Below are 17,933 nucleotides of genomic sequence, written 5' to 3'. Positions count from 1 at the left end.
TACACTGGTCTCCTCTACAAGATGCCCACTGGTTTTGCAGGGAGCGGTGCCGACATTTCCAGTTTCTCCTTCCCACCTCTCCTGCAACGACTGGTCATAAAACACTTGTAGCAAATGTTCTCTCAGCCTCCTATGTTCACAGAGTGAAGCAGACAAGCTAAAAGTTTCCTTTGCTTGTTTTTTTATTCTCCCGTGTGTGCGCGTGTGCGAGTTTTCTGCTGGCTGGCCAGACCCAGAGCACGTGGAAGAGGAAGGACGATCTTCAGCCTGCCATATTGCTTGCTGTAAGTGTATAAGTGTCAATCACAGTGCACACCAAAATTCCAGTTGAGTTGCTCGATATACAGGTTATCCTGCTAAGCGTATTCCCCTTGACAGTAGGATTGTCCCAGAGCTGTGGATGCTAGAGATAAGCACAGTAACTCATATACAGACAGTTGCTGTTACAGTAACCTGAAGTCTTTTTTATCTCTTAATTTCCATTCCTACTTCAGACCTCGAAGATAGAAAAGAGCATCTCCTCCAAATGTGCTGTGCGTGGCTGGACACTTAATTCTTAGAAACATGAATGCTAGGCATAAAAATATAAAGAAAATAAGGCATTACAAATGAGTCAAAGTAAATTTACAGAGATCCTGCTCTTGACACAGATTAACTTTGGTCGTTCATGACCAAAAAGAAAACAAAACCAAAAACTCGCTACGTAAAGTAAATGCCAGAAACTTCTGCCTGAGCAAAAAATTACAAGTTTAATTCTATTTTTCCCCAAAAGAACAAGTGATTCCTTGGTGGTAGAAGTCCATCAGAACCTGAGAGCAAAGGTTGCTGGTCGCACTGTCGGGGATCTTCCCCTGCGAGAGGAACGGGGTGAGGTCCAGCGACAGTCACGCACGTACCGCGGTGCTTCCCCGGGGCAACTGCTGCTACAGATCAGCTAAGGAGAAACGAGTAACAGGAGTGCTCCCACTGAAATCTTCCCGGTGTTGCCCAGTTTTCGTATGTTCTTAATTTAGGGCACAGAGAAAGCTGGTCTTTTCAAAAACCATCATTCGTACGGATATATCACATCTGGAGAGATGGGGGTGTGCGTGTGGGGATGGACAGGGACACAGTAAAACCCTGTGCGTTTCTCTGAGAAAGATCCTAAATGAATCGGAAAAGTACACTGAAGAAACTGGTCTTAGAAATGTACGTTTTGTTTCTTTTTTTAATTACTAAGTGCCAATTAAAACGACATCGCAGTCACAAGGAAGTTAAGTGTGAGAAACTCACAAATTTAAAAGAAACTCACCTAAACGGGAGAGGAAAATGACTTTTCTTATCTTGTCCTTGCCTGAATTTATTTGATGAAAACATAAGATATGCAGCTTTTTTTTTAAATCCCAGAAAAGTCTGGGAACAAGGTGAACTGAGGGTCAGCCAGAGTCTCCTCTCTTGCAGGACCGTGAAATCTTCTTTACTGTTGTAAGTGGCACATGCCTTTTTTTCCTTTTTTTTTTTTTTTTTAAATTAAATAAATGTTAGCGTCGTGGAAAATTCTCAGTAGAGTACAAAAGAGTTCATGCAGCCTGCTAGCGGCTGAAGCATTTGCTGCCTACCATATAAATACAAATACTAAGAATTCATTCAGACGTCTGCGGAGTCCTACGGAGGCATGCCAGTCTACCAACGAACGCGCAGGGAAGCCACTCCAGAAGCTGCATGCTGTCACATCGCCGTCCCCAGCAGCGTTTCCTACACCGCTCTATAAGAGCGGAGATCCCTAAAGCAGTCCACAGCGGTCACAGCCACCGACCGAAGCATTTGCAACCAGAAGGAGGGAGAAGATACAAAGCTTGAGAACTTCTGACTGAAGTTTTTACAGTGCTTGTAACTGGGATTTTGGTAAGGATCCATCTTGATATATGATCAAAACAAGGATGTGTGCGTTAGTAAATGAACTCCCATCAGAGTACGCTTAGTTTTCAAAAGTCAACTTGTTTTTACATTCAGTCTCCCGAGACCACACACCACATCATAGCCTACGGGCTGAAAATTACACTGAAAAACAATAAAGCTGTTTTTCAATATGGGAGAGCAAAGGGGTAAACAGCTAGATTGTCCATAAGCAACAACTGGGCTCTTTCTTATGCTCCTAAACCTCAGGAACATGTTTGTTTATATTTGCACAGACACATATTACGTATAACTCCACAAAATCTAAGAGTGTTCCAGAGTAAACTATTTTTCATGACAAGTGTCGACTAAAGGATGAGGCTGGATGGCCAAGAGCTTTGGCCCCGGGGGGGAGGAACGGGGGAGCAAACAAACAAAACCAGAGGATGTGATGGAAGTCGAGACAGACCCTTAACCACCGTGGCACCAGCGGGCGACGTAATAATAATAATAATGCACAAGAAACAGGCATGTCCAAGCTCCACGTAACCAGTGGCACCAAAACATGCAATAGACTAAAATCTATCCTATTGTTTCCCTGTGATAAATGAAACACAGAATATATAAGTCACTACACCAGTATTCAAAACATGATGCCACTAAATATTTCCTTCAGTGGCCAAACACTTGAACAAGGCATCAACTAGAAACCAAGATCCACCTCATCGCTTTTTGTGTGTTTTCCTCCTCAGCTTCACAGTGACCCGATATTGGATTTCCTAAGCGTGGCATGAACTGTTTCGCCTTACGAACATCACTGATGCGGGTACATGGGACGAGGTTGTTACTACTTAGTTTACTCCCAGGAATTGCTCCCAGCAGTAAGTAGCAGTTCACAACTAACCTTCAGCAGAAGTTCAAAAAAATTAGTTAAATAGCAATTTTAATGTCTTTAACAGAATCTCTTCATCTGAAACAATACAGTTATATCCACAGAGCAGCATCAAGTTTATCAGACAGTACAGGACTTGTCAGTAGGCTGCTGAGATGCAGAGGAGGCAACGCCGGGGCTCGTGGCGTTTGTTTTGGGGAAAACTGTAGGCTTCGGCCGAGTTGCCGGAGGTTTCACCTGGGTGGCCATTTTGACCGACTTCACTGGCCTGAAGGTGCAGGGTATGTCGCCGGCTGTGCTAGCGCTGCGCTGGAAAGCGGGTTCAGTGTCCTTGAGGATCTGCGTGTGCAGGGGGCTGGAAGGTTCCGAGGTGGGGGCCACCACTGGAGACGTCTTCAAAGGCTCCAGGGTGTCGAGGACAACATCTGGCGTGTGCTTTACGCTGCTTTGCCTTTCCAGCTCCCGCAGCTCGTTCAGAGCAGAGTTCATAGTAGCTTCAATATCCTGCAAACACAAAAGAGAAACCGAGTGAGTAACAGAACCCAGACACATAAATACAGAGATAAAAGTCAGTCTTTGAGAACGACGTATTTGTTTTCAGCCTGTAAACACCAACACTTGAATCAACTGGCGGGTCAAGGACCTTTAGGTGTCAAAGTGAAACCCACGCCAAACTACACAGCGTTACATACTGAAGCCAATAAGCAGTAATATTTTCCATCAACAGGGAGCAAAATAATTGCTAGCGCTTTCTCGATGCTAGTCTGGTCCTTTACTGGTCCTGACGCTGCTTGGACTTCAAAGACGAGTACAATCCCAAAATGCAGCAACGAACAGAAAAGCATGCAACCCAAAGTATTAGGATCCCTTCTCGTACTTTATTTGGCACGTGAGAGTAAAGTATTCAGGAGAGTAAATTCTTGAAGAAAGGAGTGATGATTTGGACACTGGCTGACAGGCCACACACCGAATGCTGAAATCCCTGTGTGTTCTTGCTGCCTCATTGGTTTTCCTGCTGTCCGAGTTGCCTTCCCTTCCCAGAAGGGTATTACATGGGAGTCAAAATTTTAATGTTTTAGAAAACACAGAAGCCATCAGAAACATACACAGAAATTCAAGTTGGCACTTCTCCTTCCTCTTATAAAATATTACAGTTATTAACAAATAAACATAGAGAACTTTAAGAGAAAAACAGGGCTTTTTGTGTTCTCAGCTGTAGCAGGACCTACATGTTTGCTGCAGCCCGCGCTGCGGAGCCCACTGGTGCACAGAATTCACCGGAGAGCAGAGGAGCTCAGCCTTTCTGTGACTCACGGTTTGGCTACAGCTTTTTAGCTTCCTTAGAGGTTTTTCAGGGGGTGGGGAAGGTAAATCAGTCAAGGAATGGTGGAAGAAACCAGAGACAGTAATCCGACACTCGAGTCTATCTTGAGGCCAGGCAGATTTTACTTACGAAGTTAGGGAAAATATGCAAAATGCGTGATGATTCTTAGATGGTGTTCAGACAGATACTACAGGGCAAAGAGAAACACTAATTTAACACAGCTTCCCCCCCCTCCCCGCCTTTTCTTTTTTTCGCCCTCCTCTTTTCTTTTTCTTCCCAGACTCTTCTCCAGTGAAAAGTATGGAGTTAAGGTTCTGGCAGGAGGAGGAGACAGAACAACTTCAATTAGAGCTTAATTGAAAAAACAAAGAAACTGATTCATGTCAACGAAAGCCTTGGAAGGACAATGAAATACGAAGACAACAAGAACCGTATATTATAATTCCATGGGAATAAATTGGCTAAAGATATTCATAACGGCAAAACACAATTTTCCATCAGAGCATGTATCAGATTTTCATTTGGACCTTATTTATTACTTGACATTGCTGTTCTGTCAATAAGAATGATGTTTAATTTTCACATATCTTCCCCCAGATCTTTAGAAACCTACAAACTCCTGAACCAGGCAGAGAAGTCAGGTCTCCCAGGGCTGGCTTTGTAATCGGAGACCCAAGCATTCCTTGGCTTTAGATAGATCCATCGCATACTGAAAACAGTTGGTACAGGCGACGTGCATGTGCAGGCACATCTAACAGCTTGGAGCGGGAGAAAGGGAAGATCCTGCATGGAGGAGGGAAATCTCTAACATTTACATCATTCACCCCTTTAGTAGCTGTCACTTGTTCAACTCTAAGTCTGACTTCCAATTGTTTTCTGTTCCACTTGTGAAACCACAGATGCACGGATGCAGAGACACCACTTGTGTTTCTGTTAACAACAGGCACTGCTGCGGCAGCTTACGGTCCCAGACACAGGGACGGGACAGATCTCTGCGTATAGAGATGCAGAGAATATGCACAGAGATGAAGAATCTGTAATAAACCAGCCTGTGCCAAAATGAGCAAAGATGAAGAAAAATACTAAGAGCACCTTCCCCTTGAAGCTGCGCAGAAGGGACTCGAGAAGATGGTTTCCTTGTTGTCTGGTCAGTGTGTGGAGTCAGTCCCAAACGCAGAGCTCTTTGCAAAGTTAAAACACAGCTGCGTACGCATCGGTAGCCTGCCCTCATTTCAAGGCACTTGTCTAAATAAATAACTAATGAAAACTAGCAGTATTATGTTCAAAGTTGGTTTCTAATCACACACTGAACCCTGTACAGCATATAAAGATGCCACTGTGAGCACGGTACAACTCAGCAGCCTGCTTTTATTTTGACTGTACTGCTCCATATGCTTCCAATGTCTAACCACAGGCAAGTTTGCACAACTGACAGGAGAATGTTAAATTGACACTAAATACTTTACTTTTCTCATGTCTTGAAGTTATGATTGTTTAATTTTTTGCTGACAGCTTTGGAATCTGTGTAACTTTCTAAAATGGACGTTTTTATTGTTGAAACTAAATTCTGAATAATGAACAGGGCCAAGTTTTTATGGAGGAAGGACCTGACTGTTTATCTTCACTCATGAAAGCAGCCTCAGTGACTTACACACAGTGAGGTTGAAAGACCAGACTCAAGCTGTGGAGTAAGTTAATACTGCACTGCGAGAAGGGAACGGATACGAGATTAAATCAGACTTCGCGTTAAAGCATCTCATTGTATCCCACATCCTTTCAGTTTTCAAAACAAATCTTTAAGGCAAAGCCCTCCTATTTACCTGTGCGATAACTTCAGGGTCCATGGGCCGATGGTTGTTGAAGCTCTTGGACCTCCCTGCTGTCACAGTTTTCCGGATCTGCGGGCTGTCTATCCTGTTCTTCAGAGACGAGTGTCGGCTGATAGAATTGAGGCTGCCGTGGCCACTGATGGAGCATTTATCTGGAACCTCCTTGGGAAGACTTTGGCTCATAATGGGCTGAGATGAGGGTCTGGAACCGGCTATGGCTCCTGGGGAGGCTGGTTCTGCCATTGAACTACCTAGTCCATGGCTGTCACTTTGACGGAAGGCTCTTCTGATGCTGCCTGACTCTGGTTTCTTTCTTTGCCTTCAGTCACAAAAGCAAAACAAGTCAATACAATCAGGTACACAGAACGGGCTGTAATTTGAAGACATCCCCCCAAAACAACACAGAGGACAATGGGAAGAGACATAAAGACACCCAGATTACAAACACACCCAGGATTTTAGGAGTCATTATGAAACAGTAAAATTATAAACCATTCCAGCTTAACACTTCTAACAACAAGACTGAGTTTCTGGCAGCTGTGCACATTCATAGCAAAACCAGAAAACTTGGATGGAAGGTAATTTACTTGGTCAAGAAGAAAAGAATTTATATTTGAATAAAAAAAACCCTCTGTGCCATCAACAGGTTTTGATGATGTGTTTTTATTACATTAGAAGAGCAGAGCTACAATTTTTGACTGGAGGACACAGTATAAGTCTACTAAGCTCCTGGCCCAAGGCATCAAGTTGTTATTTTCAGAGATTGGCAAGCAAAGAACCCCATCGGTTGGGGTTAATGATCATTTCCAATGTTTGCTGGTGGTAACAGATGTTTCTTTTTCATTGCTTTAGCAGGACCATGAGGCATTATCTATGTCGGGCTACAGATATAACAAAAGATGATGTCAAATGGATGAGCTGGTCCAAAGAATTTAGTTTCTACCCCAGCACCATGCGGTCTGACAGCACGATTCCATTCAAATCATATGAAGGCCAATGCAGCAGAATACTTTATGCCATAGGTCTGAAGCTTGGCATCCATTATACAGGGAAGGATCCATTTATATATAGCACCAGCCCCATGAATAACTGCAAGAAAGTGTTAACTCCAGTAGGATTTTGGCATCCAAATAATAATTCAGTGGGTGGCACAACTGTCATTGCGAAACCATCTGATTTAATTTTGCCCAAGTCTGTTCACACATAGGTCAGAAGATTCATTCCTAAAGAAAAAACAACAAAATGAGTCTTATGCTACTGTTGCTAAATATCAGTTTCCCTAGTAAAGGGAAAAAAACTGGAGTGGACATTACCCAGGTTTCTTAAAAACACTACATACAACACTAGCAAAACCAGCAGATGGTGAAGCTCCAACATAGCTCTGTTCGTTCTACAAATCTTTCCATAACTGGCAGAATGGCATACTTCCTTGGCTCATACAATAAGTATCATCAAAGAAAGCCCAGATCCCAAGCTGATGCAGATTAACATAGCTTCACTGACACCAATGGAGCTCTGCCGACTCCCATAAACTAAGGACCAGGCTCTGTGTAGGACATGAGCAGGTCCAAACCTTTAAAAAGGATGCATTTCTGTTAATGCCTTTATAGACTACATTCTGTTAAATTAACTGAAGGTTAAAAATATCCACTCCCATAAAACTGTAATTATCATATTAATACCTTCACTGCACAATAGAGAGATGTGGTTTTTTTAAATACGAAGGAAATAATCAGAAAGATATGGGGGATAAGTCTGCTCTAGAATAATTAAATAACAGATCAGGAAATTTAGTCTGTTACTAGCTTAGTTTCCCAGGTTTTTTATTATGCTGAATGTTGGCTAAAGTAACAATTTCTAGTTGAGGAGGTGAAGTTAGAGCAACAGGGAGGTGTGCTGTTTCACTGCAAGCATATGGTTAGTAACCTAAGGTGAGAAGCGCCGGAGAAACGGAAGAATGTTACGGGCAATGCCAGATGGTGGGACTTAAGGTATGTCATTTAGCACAAAACGTGACACTAGTTTCTGAAGAAACTGCCCCCCACCCCATAAAACAAAACATGTTAAATGTAAACGACACATAACAAATCACAGAACATAACAAGCCATGGGAACGCACGATTACAAGAACTCACTCCGCTACTCCCCTCCCTTTCTCTGTATGCTTAGCTTATAAAATAGGACATATTTGGGAAAACGGGAAGAGATGGCACCTTGGGGATAGGGAAGAGAAGCCAGTGGGATTTTACATGAGCACTGGCCACACTGGTGACAGAGGGAGAGAGGACAGCAAAACGTGAGCAAGTTAGAAGAGGGGGAAGCAGAGAATAATGGTGGCAGCGCTCGTTAGTTAACCTTTTTCAGGGAAGGAAATATTTTACTGGACTCATCACCAAGATCTTTACAGTTAAGTAAAATAATGCAAGGCTGTTCTTACTTGTTGATGTTTGCAAGGTAAATATCTGCGACGTGACCCCCACTTGGGCAACTGGCACCAGCTCTAGCAGTCACTTTTTCTTCCGGTGGCTCAGAATTTATTTCTATTTCAGACTTCGGACTGGATCTTTCAGAGATACCATCCTCACTAGGAAGGAGGAGGGAAGGAAATCACAACCAAAACAGGACCAACAGCACTGAATTTCAAATACAGCACTGTGTATGTAAACATACATACAGGACAACAGCACTGTGCTAGCATCTTTCTCTTACGAATCATTACGTATCTTTCAAATGAGAGCGCCTGATCTCTGTGAGCAACCTGGAGATCCCAGCTCTGCATCTTTAACAGGCTGGCAGCACCAGAACAATTTTTATATCGTGCCTCCGCGTATGTGGACACCTATGCCTCTGCGGAGCTCTGCTTGTTTCAAGAGGACTCCCTTCTTGCAGGGGAGGTCGAAGGATGAACTCTCCCCACCTGGTGTCAACATCTTGACACAAACGCTCCATTCCGCACCTGAGTTTTAAGCAAGCCCATCTTGCAGATGGGCTTAAAGAGTAACATACGTGTCTTGAACGACGATATACTGATGAGGAATAAGGCCGTCAATTCCATTGTGGCGTCCCTCCCACCAGTCATCTGAGGCCCGCTGATAGAGTAAGAGAGAAGCTCCTTTTTTAAAGGACAGCTCTCGTGCAGTCCTGCCAATGTAGTCGAACTTCGCTATTGCTTCTATGGGCTCACACTCTAGGAGATAGAAGGGAATAAACAATAATTCACTAAACACTTGGGCTCAGGTAAGTATTCAACAGTTTAAACCTACCATAAAACAGCTTATGACGAGAGCATGGAAGAGGACAAAGTGTTGCTTCCTAAGGCAGCAGAGGGTTGAAGCAGTAAGATTCAGAGGGGAACCCCTACAATATGAGGATGTTGCAATTTCAGCATTTACCTAATCTCTACGTGGTGGACACATTCACGTTTTCCAAGTCATAAACCCACCTACAGCAATTCAAGTGTAAAAAGATGGAAGTGGCAATGGCAAAATTAGTATCTCATTAAAATAAAAAAAATTTCAAAGCCGCATAGCAATCAGGTATGTTCCAGACAAAAATCTGCCTATGGCATGCTTTCTTAAAGGCAGCTAAACTAAACCTCCTGGGCCGGCAAGCAGGAGTTGTTATTAGCATTTAGGGAGGGAAACATCCTCTGATTCCAAGCTGCTTCAGAAATAAAGCATCTATTCACAAGGAAATTTCTGCTGCCTGTGAGGTTCACCTGACCCAGGAGACCGGATTCTGGCACCGTGGGAGGCCGTGCTATTCATCGAACCGTCATGGAAGCTAACGAAAACATTCAGCGCCTCGCCGCTGCGGTTTGTGCAGCGATCAGGAGAGCAAGCGGCTCCCCCGGGCTCCGCACAGCTGGGCTGCACCGTGCACGCCACGCAGAGCGGCACCGCGCTCGGAGCTGCACAACGCGCTCCAAATCTGACTGCTCCTGCTTGAAAAGCTCACAGAACTACAGCCACGCTGTGTCTGCAACCAGCCGCTAATCCGGGTCCCTGTAGGGCTCTGATATTATACAGAGGGACAATATGGGCATTTAGACACTCGGGAAAATCAATATGAAATTCACGTGGATATTTTTAAGCCTTAGAAAAATCTGCCATTGGTTGAGTCTAAATATATATTAAGCCAGCTCCCAGTTCTAGGCAGGAATCAGGGGAATGGAGATGAGCTCAACGACACAGCCCCAGTGGACTTCAGTCTCTAATTACTTTAAAGGAGCTTTAACACAGGCAAGCGGTCCATGGAAATCGAGTTCTTTCCTGGAGAAAGAGATTTGTGGTTCCTCTTCCTGGACAAGGAAAGATAGGCCATTTCACACAGAGATCTCCTCTGCGTCACGGGAAGCTTCTGCAGTGCAAGAGCCAGCCGAAAAGGACTGGAAGGCCCAACGTGAGCCACAGCTTTTACAATTATTCCTTGGGAAAGCATACGCTCAAGAAGTAGGTCTCCAAGGCTGCCTACAGGCAGGCAAGGTAGCAGCTGGGCTTGAGAATATATATAGCGTAAATCCATCTGAGCGAGCCGATGCTGCAGTACCACCGTCTCATCAGCCGGTCTGAGCGCAGAGCAGAAGCATCCCCCCCCCCGGGAGCCCCATCTGCATCTGTTACAAAGCACGAAGTGACCGAGCGCTGAGGGCAATCAGCAACAGGATCTGCTAGATCGACCCCCCAGTAATTAATTTCTCCATTACTAAACCAGACAGGTCAGAATTCTGTCAAATCACACATTTTCAGGTAAGCCTGTGGTCAGCCTCACACGAATCCCGTTATCAGCCCTCAGCAACCAGCGAGAGATCTGCAAGGGTGAGAAAAGCCTGGCCCGTGTTTGCAGCTTGCGATAGCCGCCTTGCTCCAGACTCCCCAAAGCACATGGTTATCTGGTTTTGGCTCCTTCTTTCCTCTTGCTTGTTTTGCCTCTGGAGCCAGCTTCTTCATAACACTAAAAAACCGATAGTGCTGTTTTTTGGTGTCCCCCTCCATTTACGAAGGGGATGGGAGTGTGGTTTTGTAAATTCCATCTGTTTCATTAAGAAGTGTTTATTGTTCCAGACGAGTGCGGCACTCAGGTTTCTTATGTTTCCAATTTGCTTTTTAGGACTCTGGCTTTTGTCCAGAGAAGTGATTTTAGATTCTAATTTCCAGTAGCTTTTTCCTACTACACGTATGCTCCGAGAAGAAAGCTGCGCAAATAATGAGCAATAAGGCTAAGCCAAACAATTACCCCTGCCAGTCTGACAGCCTGTGCAGGAAAGCAGCAGTTTTAAATCTTTCCACTCATACACATAATTTAACGAACATACGACCTGCATGTCTTTCAGCATTTCTGACCTCTTATGCCTGTCTCAAACCGGAGCGTCCACTCACGCGTACAGCGAGGCTGATGGTCAACAGCATGGATGCTCTGCAAAACACGACCTCTGCCCGCACCCCAAAACCGATTCCTCCCTCCAGGGAAGGTGGCTGGGATGACAGCTCTACTTTGAGAGGACTAGGGCCAGCCTCACAAAAGAGCTAAAGGAGCAAGCACTTGGCCACATCTAAAGACTGAAGGAGTGAGAAAAAGCTAAGAACATCTGTCCCACTAAGCCACGGAGCCGTACGCTGCACTTCTGACAAGCACACCCGAGGTATGACACTGAGCAGCTCAATTAGAAGGATGTGAGACTCCTTAGTTAACCAGACCTTGCTGCTCCCTCAAAAAGATAGAGGCCCAGCTCCCTCCTCTGCTTTGGTGCCAAATGCTCCCTCCCAAATGCTTCCTATGGAATATTCCATGTAGGTTGCAGAACTCCATCCAAAATGCCTCCAAATTTTACCTTGCTCAGGGGCCCCACGCAATCTAGTTCCAGAGGCTGTAAAACAGTGTCCTTCCCTAATCTCTAACTGCTCATTCTCCCATCGTTGTGCCCTCGCAGCTACATGAGCAATCTAAAAATCCCGCACAGAAACAATACAAGTACATCCCACGGCGTTCCAGCCTGCAGGCTTTACAGGTGCGGGAAGAGTTAGCCTTTCCTTCATTACAGCAATGAAATTGCTCCTTCTTCAGGTACAAACTCAAAAAGGACATGTCATGCATTTTTAAGAAGCTAACACTTTTCAGAAAGAACACTCTGTTCAAGACAGACAGCGAACTCATGGTTCATTCCCGTAGGCTTTGTGTTTCCTCCTAACAACCTTGGTGAGGAGTCGCTGTGACAGTGCTTGACCTTGCCGAGGGAGAACTGATTTTCCAGCATTTCTAGCAGTGCTCAACATCGTTTCCTCTGTTATTGGCGTGTGAGCACCGTGAAGCCAGCAGGAGCACAGCAATGCCATGGGAAAGGTTTGTTAGGCAACTGCTGGAGGAAAGAGAGCAAAAAGCAGCGCAGGAGCACATGGCAGGGCTACTGAGCAGATTCCTAGAGACCAGCTCAAAAAGGATGCCACCTAATTTTAAGGGAACGTTACCTTCTTCCCACCTTTACAACTGAGGCCATCAGAAGTAAAACCATCGCAGAACTTACTTAGATAATTGCAAGGGGCCAAAACCCAAGAATAAAACCATACTCTGTCCTGTTTTGGTCAGTCTGCTTTACATGCTGGTCAGTATTCTGGGGATCACCATTTCACATTTCTGGATGGAGCTCACATGCAGCTGAGGCTTTGCAATTACCAACAACAGACACTCCAAGACTGCAGTGTCACCTTTTGCTTAGGAAATATCATGAAATTCTCAGCGTTGGCACCCCTTTTTTCACTGATCAGACAAGAAGGGTAACAGAGTTTGCCAAAGACAACCCAAAAAATTACAGATGCCACCAGGACCCTCTAGCCTAAAACCTGGCTCCCAGTGGAAGACAAACAGTTTTTTTATTTTATTTTGCTCGCTTCCTTAAAGCAGAAGCACTGGGGCTTAAGGCACTCAATTCCCTTGCCAAAGCTACCGAAAGGGGAAATGCCTGGCACACGCAGCGGGGAGCGCACGCTGACACATATCCAGCCTTTGGCTCCACGCTTCCTCCACGTCTTCCAACTCTAAGATCTTTCTAGGGTACAGATGAGCTCAAACAGTCATGCAAGCGTGGAGTGTGCCCAGGCCTGCTGCTAAGATACCCTTGAAAAAGGGATACTGCAAACCAGTCAGATAACTTCTAAAGATTCCTGTCGGTCCCATACCCTTTTACTTTTTGGCATCAAATGCTGTATGTGATGTTTCAAGTGGCTATTCCGATTTAAACTCCTCTTTGGATCTAAATTTGAACTTAAATTGCAAGGCGCTACCTAGATGCCTCCCTCACAGGAGGTTGCACCAGTTAACCAAGGAGTTAATAGACTTTGCATACCATCATCACTGGTGTGGTGCTCAGCCGTAACGTCCTGAACCGAGTCTTCTGTTGAGGCTCTCTCTCCATGAGGACTTTCGCTACAACAGAGGGAAACAGAGAAGGTGCTTGACACTGGTAGAAACTGAGTTTCCTCATTTACAAAAATCAAAGATAACTTAACTAGGAACATCCGTATCAGAAGTCAATATCTAGGTTTCACTGTGACAGACACTTTGCAGATGCATTTGCACATACTGAAGTCAGTGTGTCTAAAAATCAAGCTAAATTCTTATTTGATCAAGCAAACCAAACATCGTTGTTAACCTCCTTGTATGCTATCAGGAAAGCCCAACTCCAGGTCTTATAACCTGGCCCTCTGGAGATGTTCAGAAGTCAGACAGCAGAGGCATGTTGGGTCTAGCTCCTCTCTGCCATGCCAGAATTATTCCTTCAGCTGTATTCTCCATTGCTCTAATTAGCTCATTAGATGACTGATGAGATAGCTGCCTCTTCCTGGGGGAAATTATTTCTCAATTCATAATGATATTTCCAGGTCCGAGTTTGTCACCTCCCTCTTTCCCTTTTATCACAATCTTAAATTGTCCCATTCATTTCAGTGAACGACTCCCATAGCCAGATTAATTGCCTGGAATCTTTATTTACAGAGCACCTAAACCACCAAGAGTACTCATTTATGTTTTGCATGAAGAAAAGCTTTGAAAGGATCAATAGACAACAAGTGGCAACCAAAGGTTATGTTTTTCTAAGAAGCTACACGAGCAGTTCCCTCAGGACAGGAGCAGAAAGGAAACTGGAAGAGGATCCGTTGCCTCTCCCAAGTAGCTCCGCAGACCTGCTGCCAGCTGGCAGCGCTGCCTGCCTGCCCTGCCTGCTGTCTTAGAAGGGGGAAAAAAAAAAAAGTGCTCACTCCTCATCTTACCAGATGCTGTTGCTAAAGACAAAACGTGTTTGCTGCACTCTTACACTGTAACTCGTTAGAAGTGATTTTTAATTCTCGTCACACAGTAACAACTTCATCCCTCGTTTTGGCCTTGCAATGGTTAAAGTAAGTGACCATGGATGTAAAGTCCTCTCCCTTTGGTAATCTACCTCCCATACCCTTCTGAAGGAGAGAAAAAAAGAAAAAGAAGGGGTAAAATGTTCGGATAATTCTGGCGTCTCATTATGCTTAATCCACATGACACGAAGCTGCCCCACCGTCTTCTGAGTCAGTACCTCAGGAATCAACCTTTCCCATCCTTTGCAAAGCCTTTATGCTACTTAATAAAGTTTACAGAAGAATTTGAAGCCAAATGGAGCTCCCAGGAGGAACACGGCATTGAGGGCTAAAGTTTCATGCAGACTGTGAAGTAATGTTGCGTACAGCCAACACTGAAGATCCAAATACTGCACAAAGACCACGCGCCTCTTCCTCTCCATGCCTCCAACAGCACTTTCCACCAAAAAACCTGTCCTTGCTGCAGACTCAGTCCCTCTGCCACGTGAGCCCCGGGATGCGGCAGTGGTTAGTGCTAGGCTGCTGGGCTTCACCCCAAGGCTCTGAAAGTGCAAGCAATATATACCGCTGGAGGAATGCAATGCAAGTGGAGCATCTATAAGCTATCTTCTTCCCTGCGTTCTGATGGTCTCACTTGCTGGTACAGAGGACTCCTGGACTCTCCCCATGCTGTCCCTCGTGCAGCCTCAGATGGACAGACAGATGCAGCACAGTCCTAGGCTTGACTCAAAGGCAGTATTTCAAAGATGCCTGCAGCACAGCCCTGAATTTGTCATCAACTCTGAACCTTGCCCTACCCTCCTCCGCCCGAGGCGAGCCGTTTCAAAGCTCCTCGGCAGCTGCCGACTCGGAGCGAGTGCCGCTCGCCGCGAGAGCGCAGAGCACACGAGCCGTGGCGCCGAGCCCGGGCAGCCTCCATGCCAAAGCACCGCCTGCGAGTTCCCCGGCACAAAGACGACTCAGCCCAGCGAAGTGGCACCGGGATATCACAAATACAGCAGGCTCCGCTCCCTGATGAATCAGCTGAACGACAAGGATTCACTCTGCTGCTTGCACGCTTTGTGGCAAGGAGCCCTATGGGCAATAACTAACAACTATCTAAATACCAGGGCTATGACAAGGCTTGAATGGGAACCAGATGCTTCTTCCTGGCTTTAAGCAGTCTCCCTTGCTTGCTTCTACCCTTCTCTGCTTAATAGGGTCTCAGGTCAGGGTGGTTAGGAAGGGCAATGAAGAAAAACCAAATGCCTTCAGAAAATTGGTATTACCTTCCAGGACATTTTGCCTCCTACGTACTCATGGGAAGCATCACCCACACTGAGTGTACTGAACATTTCACATTTTTATTCCCTTCACCTTATGGGACAAAATCTCTTGTCAAAGTTAATGTTTCCTTAACGTCATAAAGATTCTTAAATTTTTTTTCCTCTACAATTCTTTCACATATAACATCAGCTAAAAACATCAGAGTGAAGGGTAAAATTAACAGAATTTCCAACAGGGGCTCTGGCAAGTCTTCTGCCTACAGCAGTTAGGATAGAGGAGCCTCTCCTCACCACACGTACGTGGAGCGAGCTGATAGTTAAAGCCACTCCGAAACAAGTCAGGGAAACAAGGCTAGCTCTGTCGCCAGAGTGACTTCATTTAAAAGAGGTATTTATTTTAGTATATGAAAATAATCATTTGCATTCCTGGGACACTGGAGGGGGGAAGGAGCGGGGGGAGAAGCAGGACACAATTTAACATTCCTCATTTTCAGAGGGAGAGATCAGCTTGGCCAGTAGGAAAGAAAACACCTCCTTTCCTTCCCCCACTCCCCAACCTTCCACCCCAGATGACAGGAGCCGCTCTGGCTGAATTGCTTCCAGATGTGGCTTTCAGACTGAACACGCGGCCGGGCCTCTTGAGCTTTAAGCTGGATGGAAACGGTGATTTTGCATTCCTCCCTCTTCCCTCCCCCACCGTCAGTGCTGCCCTGAAAATTAAACCATGCCACAGCTTTCTAGGTTCAGTTGCAAGTGACCCCTGTGTCTGAAGCAAAGGCACTCAAGACAAGCAGGAAAAAAAGGCAAAAGTAGGAGAAAAAAAGAAAAAAAAAAAAGAGATTGATTTTGGCAGCTACTATATCAGAACATCCAAGAAAATCTCCACACAACCTTGCCCTTCAAGATAAGTGAGCTAGGTTTGACAACTGAACAGCTACTTTCTACCAGCTTATTTCTTTTAAGTTGATGACTCTCCAGAGATACCAGAGCCATCTCCTCTTCCATAAAACAGATTTTTGAAAGGCTGGGCCAGATGCTCGAATCCAGAATTAGACAACGCAGAACGCATGACTGTAGCATGCTAATCCGTAAATAAATATCCACTCATTCATTTTCTCCTCAGTGGTATCTTTCATACCAGTAATCCTCGGTGTTTCCACCTCCGCTATAGACTGGACCCTCCAGCTCCCTTGGTCCTGGGAAGATGTTCTCATGTTGGATGATGATGGTTTTGATCAATTCATTGACGTGAGCTTGGCAAGAGACTTGATCATGACCTTCAGGCACAGACATCAGTGTTGGCCCAAAGCAGATGGCTAAATTGTAGGGATCCATCATGTTCTCTTCACTGAACTGAGATAAACTGCAAAAGACAGAAGCGGGGAGGAGGGTTAACAGCAGAAAACATTATCATCCTCATCACCTGCTGGAGAGCACAGAGCTGAGCTGGGAAGGTTTGCTTTGGGCTTTCTGCTGTTTAAAGCTGATCAGCTGGGACATGAATGTTCTGGGTCCACGTAAAAAATGAGATAGTGATTGCATTTACAGAGAAATGAAACAGAAACCCCAAAGGGAGTTTGAAAGCTCAAGACTATGCGAAAAGCACTGGGTGCTGACTTTACAAGGGGAGGACATTCTTCTTCTTCTGTATTATTGTTCATAGCCCAGCACTCGATACCACAGTTATACCAGGTCCTCTCTGCCTAAACGCACATGATCAAGTGTGCCGAGCGTTACAACATTTCTCCAAGGTCCAGGAGCTTCTCAAGTGGGCCTTTTTTGGGACTTTTCTTCAGGATTTCCCAGCAAATCTGAATCTTACAGTTTCTATATGGTGCCTTTTTTTTAAACACACAATTTTTATCTGACTAAATTTTGTCCCAAACCTACAATTCATGCCTTTCAGGTGTCAATTAAAGATTGAACAGAAAACTAAGTTCCAATACAATTCCCCTTGAAACTCCCTGTTTTCTAGATCACTACTTGGAATAATTACAAGCTACTGAGACTGGAAAGTCATACATTTCGGTGACTCCAGGAGCGACATCCATGAAACAACCCCCCTGCTTTCCAAAGCGAAATAACCACTTGAATATATGGATAGGATTAGTAAATGTCCTGCTCCATTTTAATACAAATCTTTTAGAAAAACCTCGAACCCTAACATTGTCTCAATTTAATATAAGGAATAAGATGTTCACTAAAAGTAGCAGATGAACAGGAGCTTTACAAAAGCAGACAGTAAGCCTCAGGCCTCTGTTAGGTGAAAATATTGTCTTACAGTTGTATTTCTCTTTCACCTAAACGGTATTCAAAGGGCCGTGACAATCTATATATAACCTTCTGCTTAGGACATTTTTCCTTTATGGTACCTCAGGTGTCAAGACCACGCTACTGGAGGAAACGACT

The 17,933-nt window shown here is 44.9% G+C and overlaps 1 protein-coding gene across 1 annotated transcript in view; it reads right to left on the bottom strand.

Annotated features, from left to right (window-relative positions):
- The window catches only part of SRGAP2 (SLIT-ROBO Rho GTPase activating protein 2), a 108,911-nt gene continuing 90,978 nt past the window's right edge, over positions 1-17,933 (bottom strand). Inside the window, exons 17-22 of the mRNA XM_082330178.1 lie at positions 16,663-16,887; positions 13,260-13,339; positions 8,927-9,107; positions 8,358-8,504; positions 5,912-6,239; positions 1-3,271 (exon numbers count right to left, since the gene is read on the bottom strand). Coding sequence (XP_082186304.1) covers positions 2,888-3,271; positions 5,912-6,239; positions 8,358-8,504; positions 8,927-9,107; positions 13,260-13,339; positions 16,663-16,887 — 1,345 coding nt within the window. The 3' untranslated portion in view covers positions 1-2,887. The remainder of the gene's footprint in view (positions 3,272-5,911; positions 6,240-8,357; positions 8,505-8,926; positions 9,108-13,259; positions 13,340-16,662; positions 16,888-17,933) is intronic.

This window comes from Platalea leucorodia, assembly GCF_965183815.1.
Source record: "Platalea leucorodia genome assembly, chromosome: 19".
In the NCBI taxonomy this organism is placed as follows: domain Eukaryota; kingdom Metazoa; phylum Chordata; class Aves; order Pelecaniformes; family Threskiornithidae; genus Platalea; species Platalea leucorodia.
The sequence above is the reverse complement of the archived record's forward strand: the minus strand, read 5'-3'. Positions and strand labels throughout refer to the sequence as shown.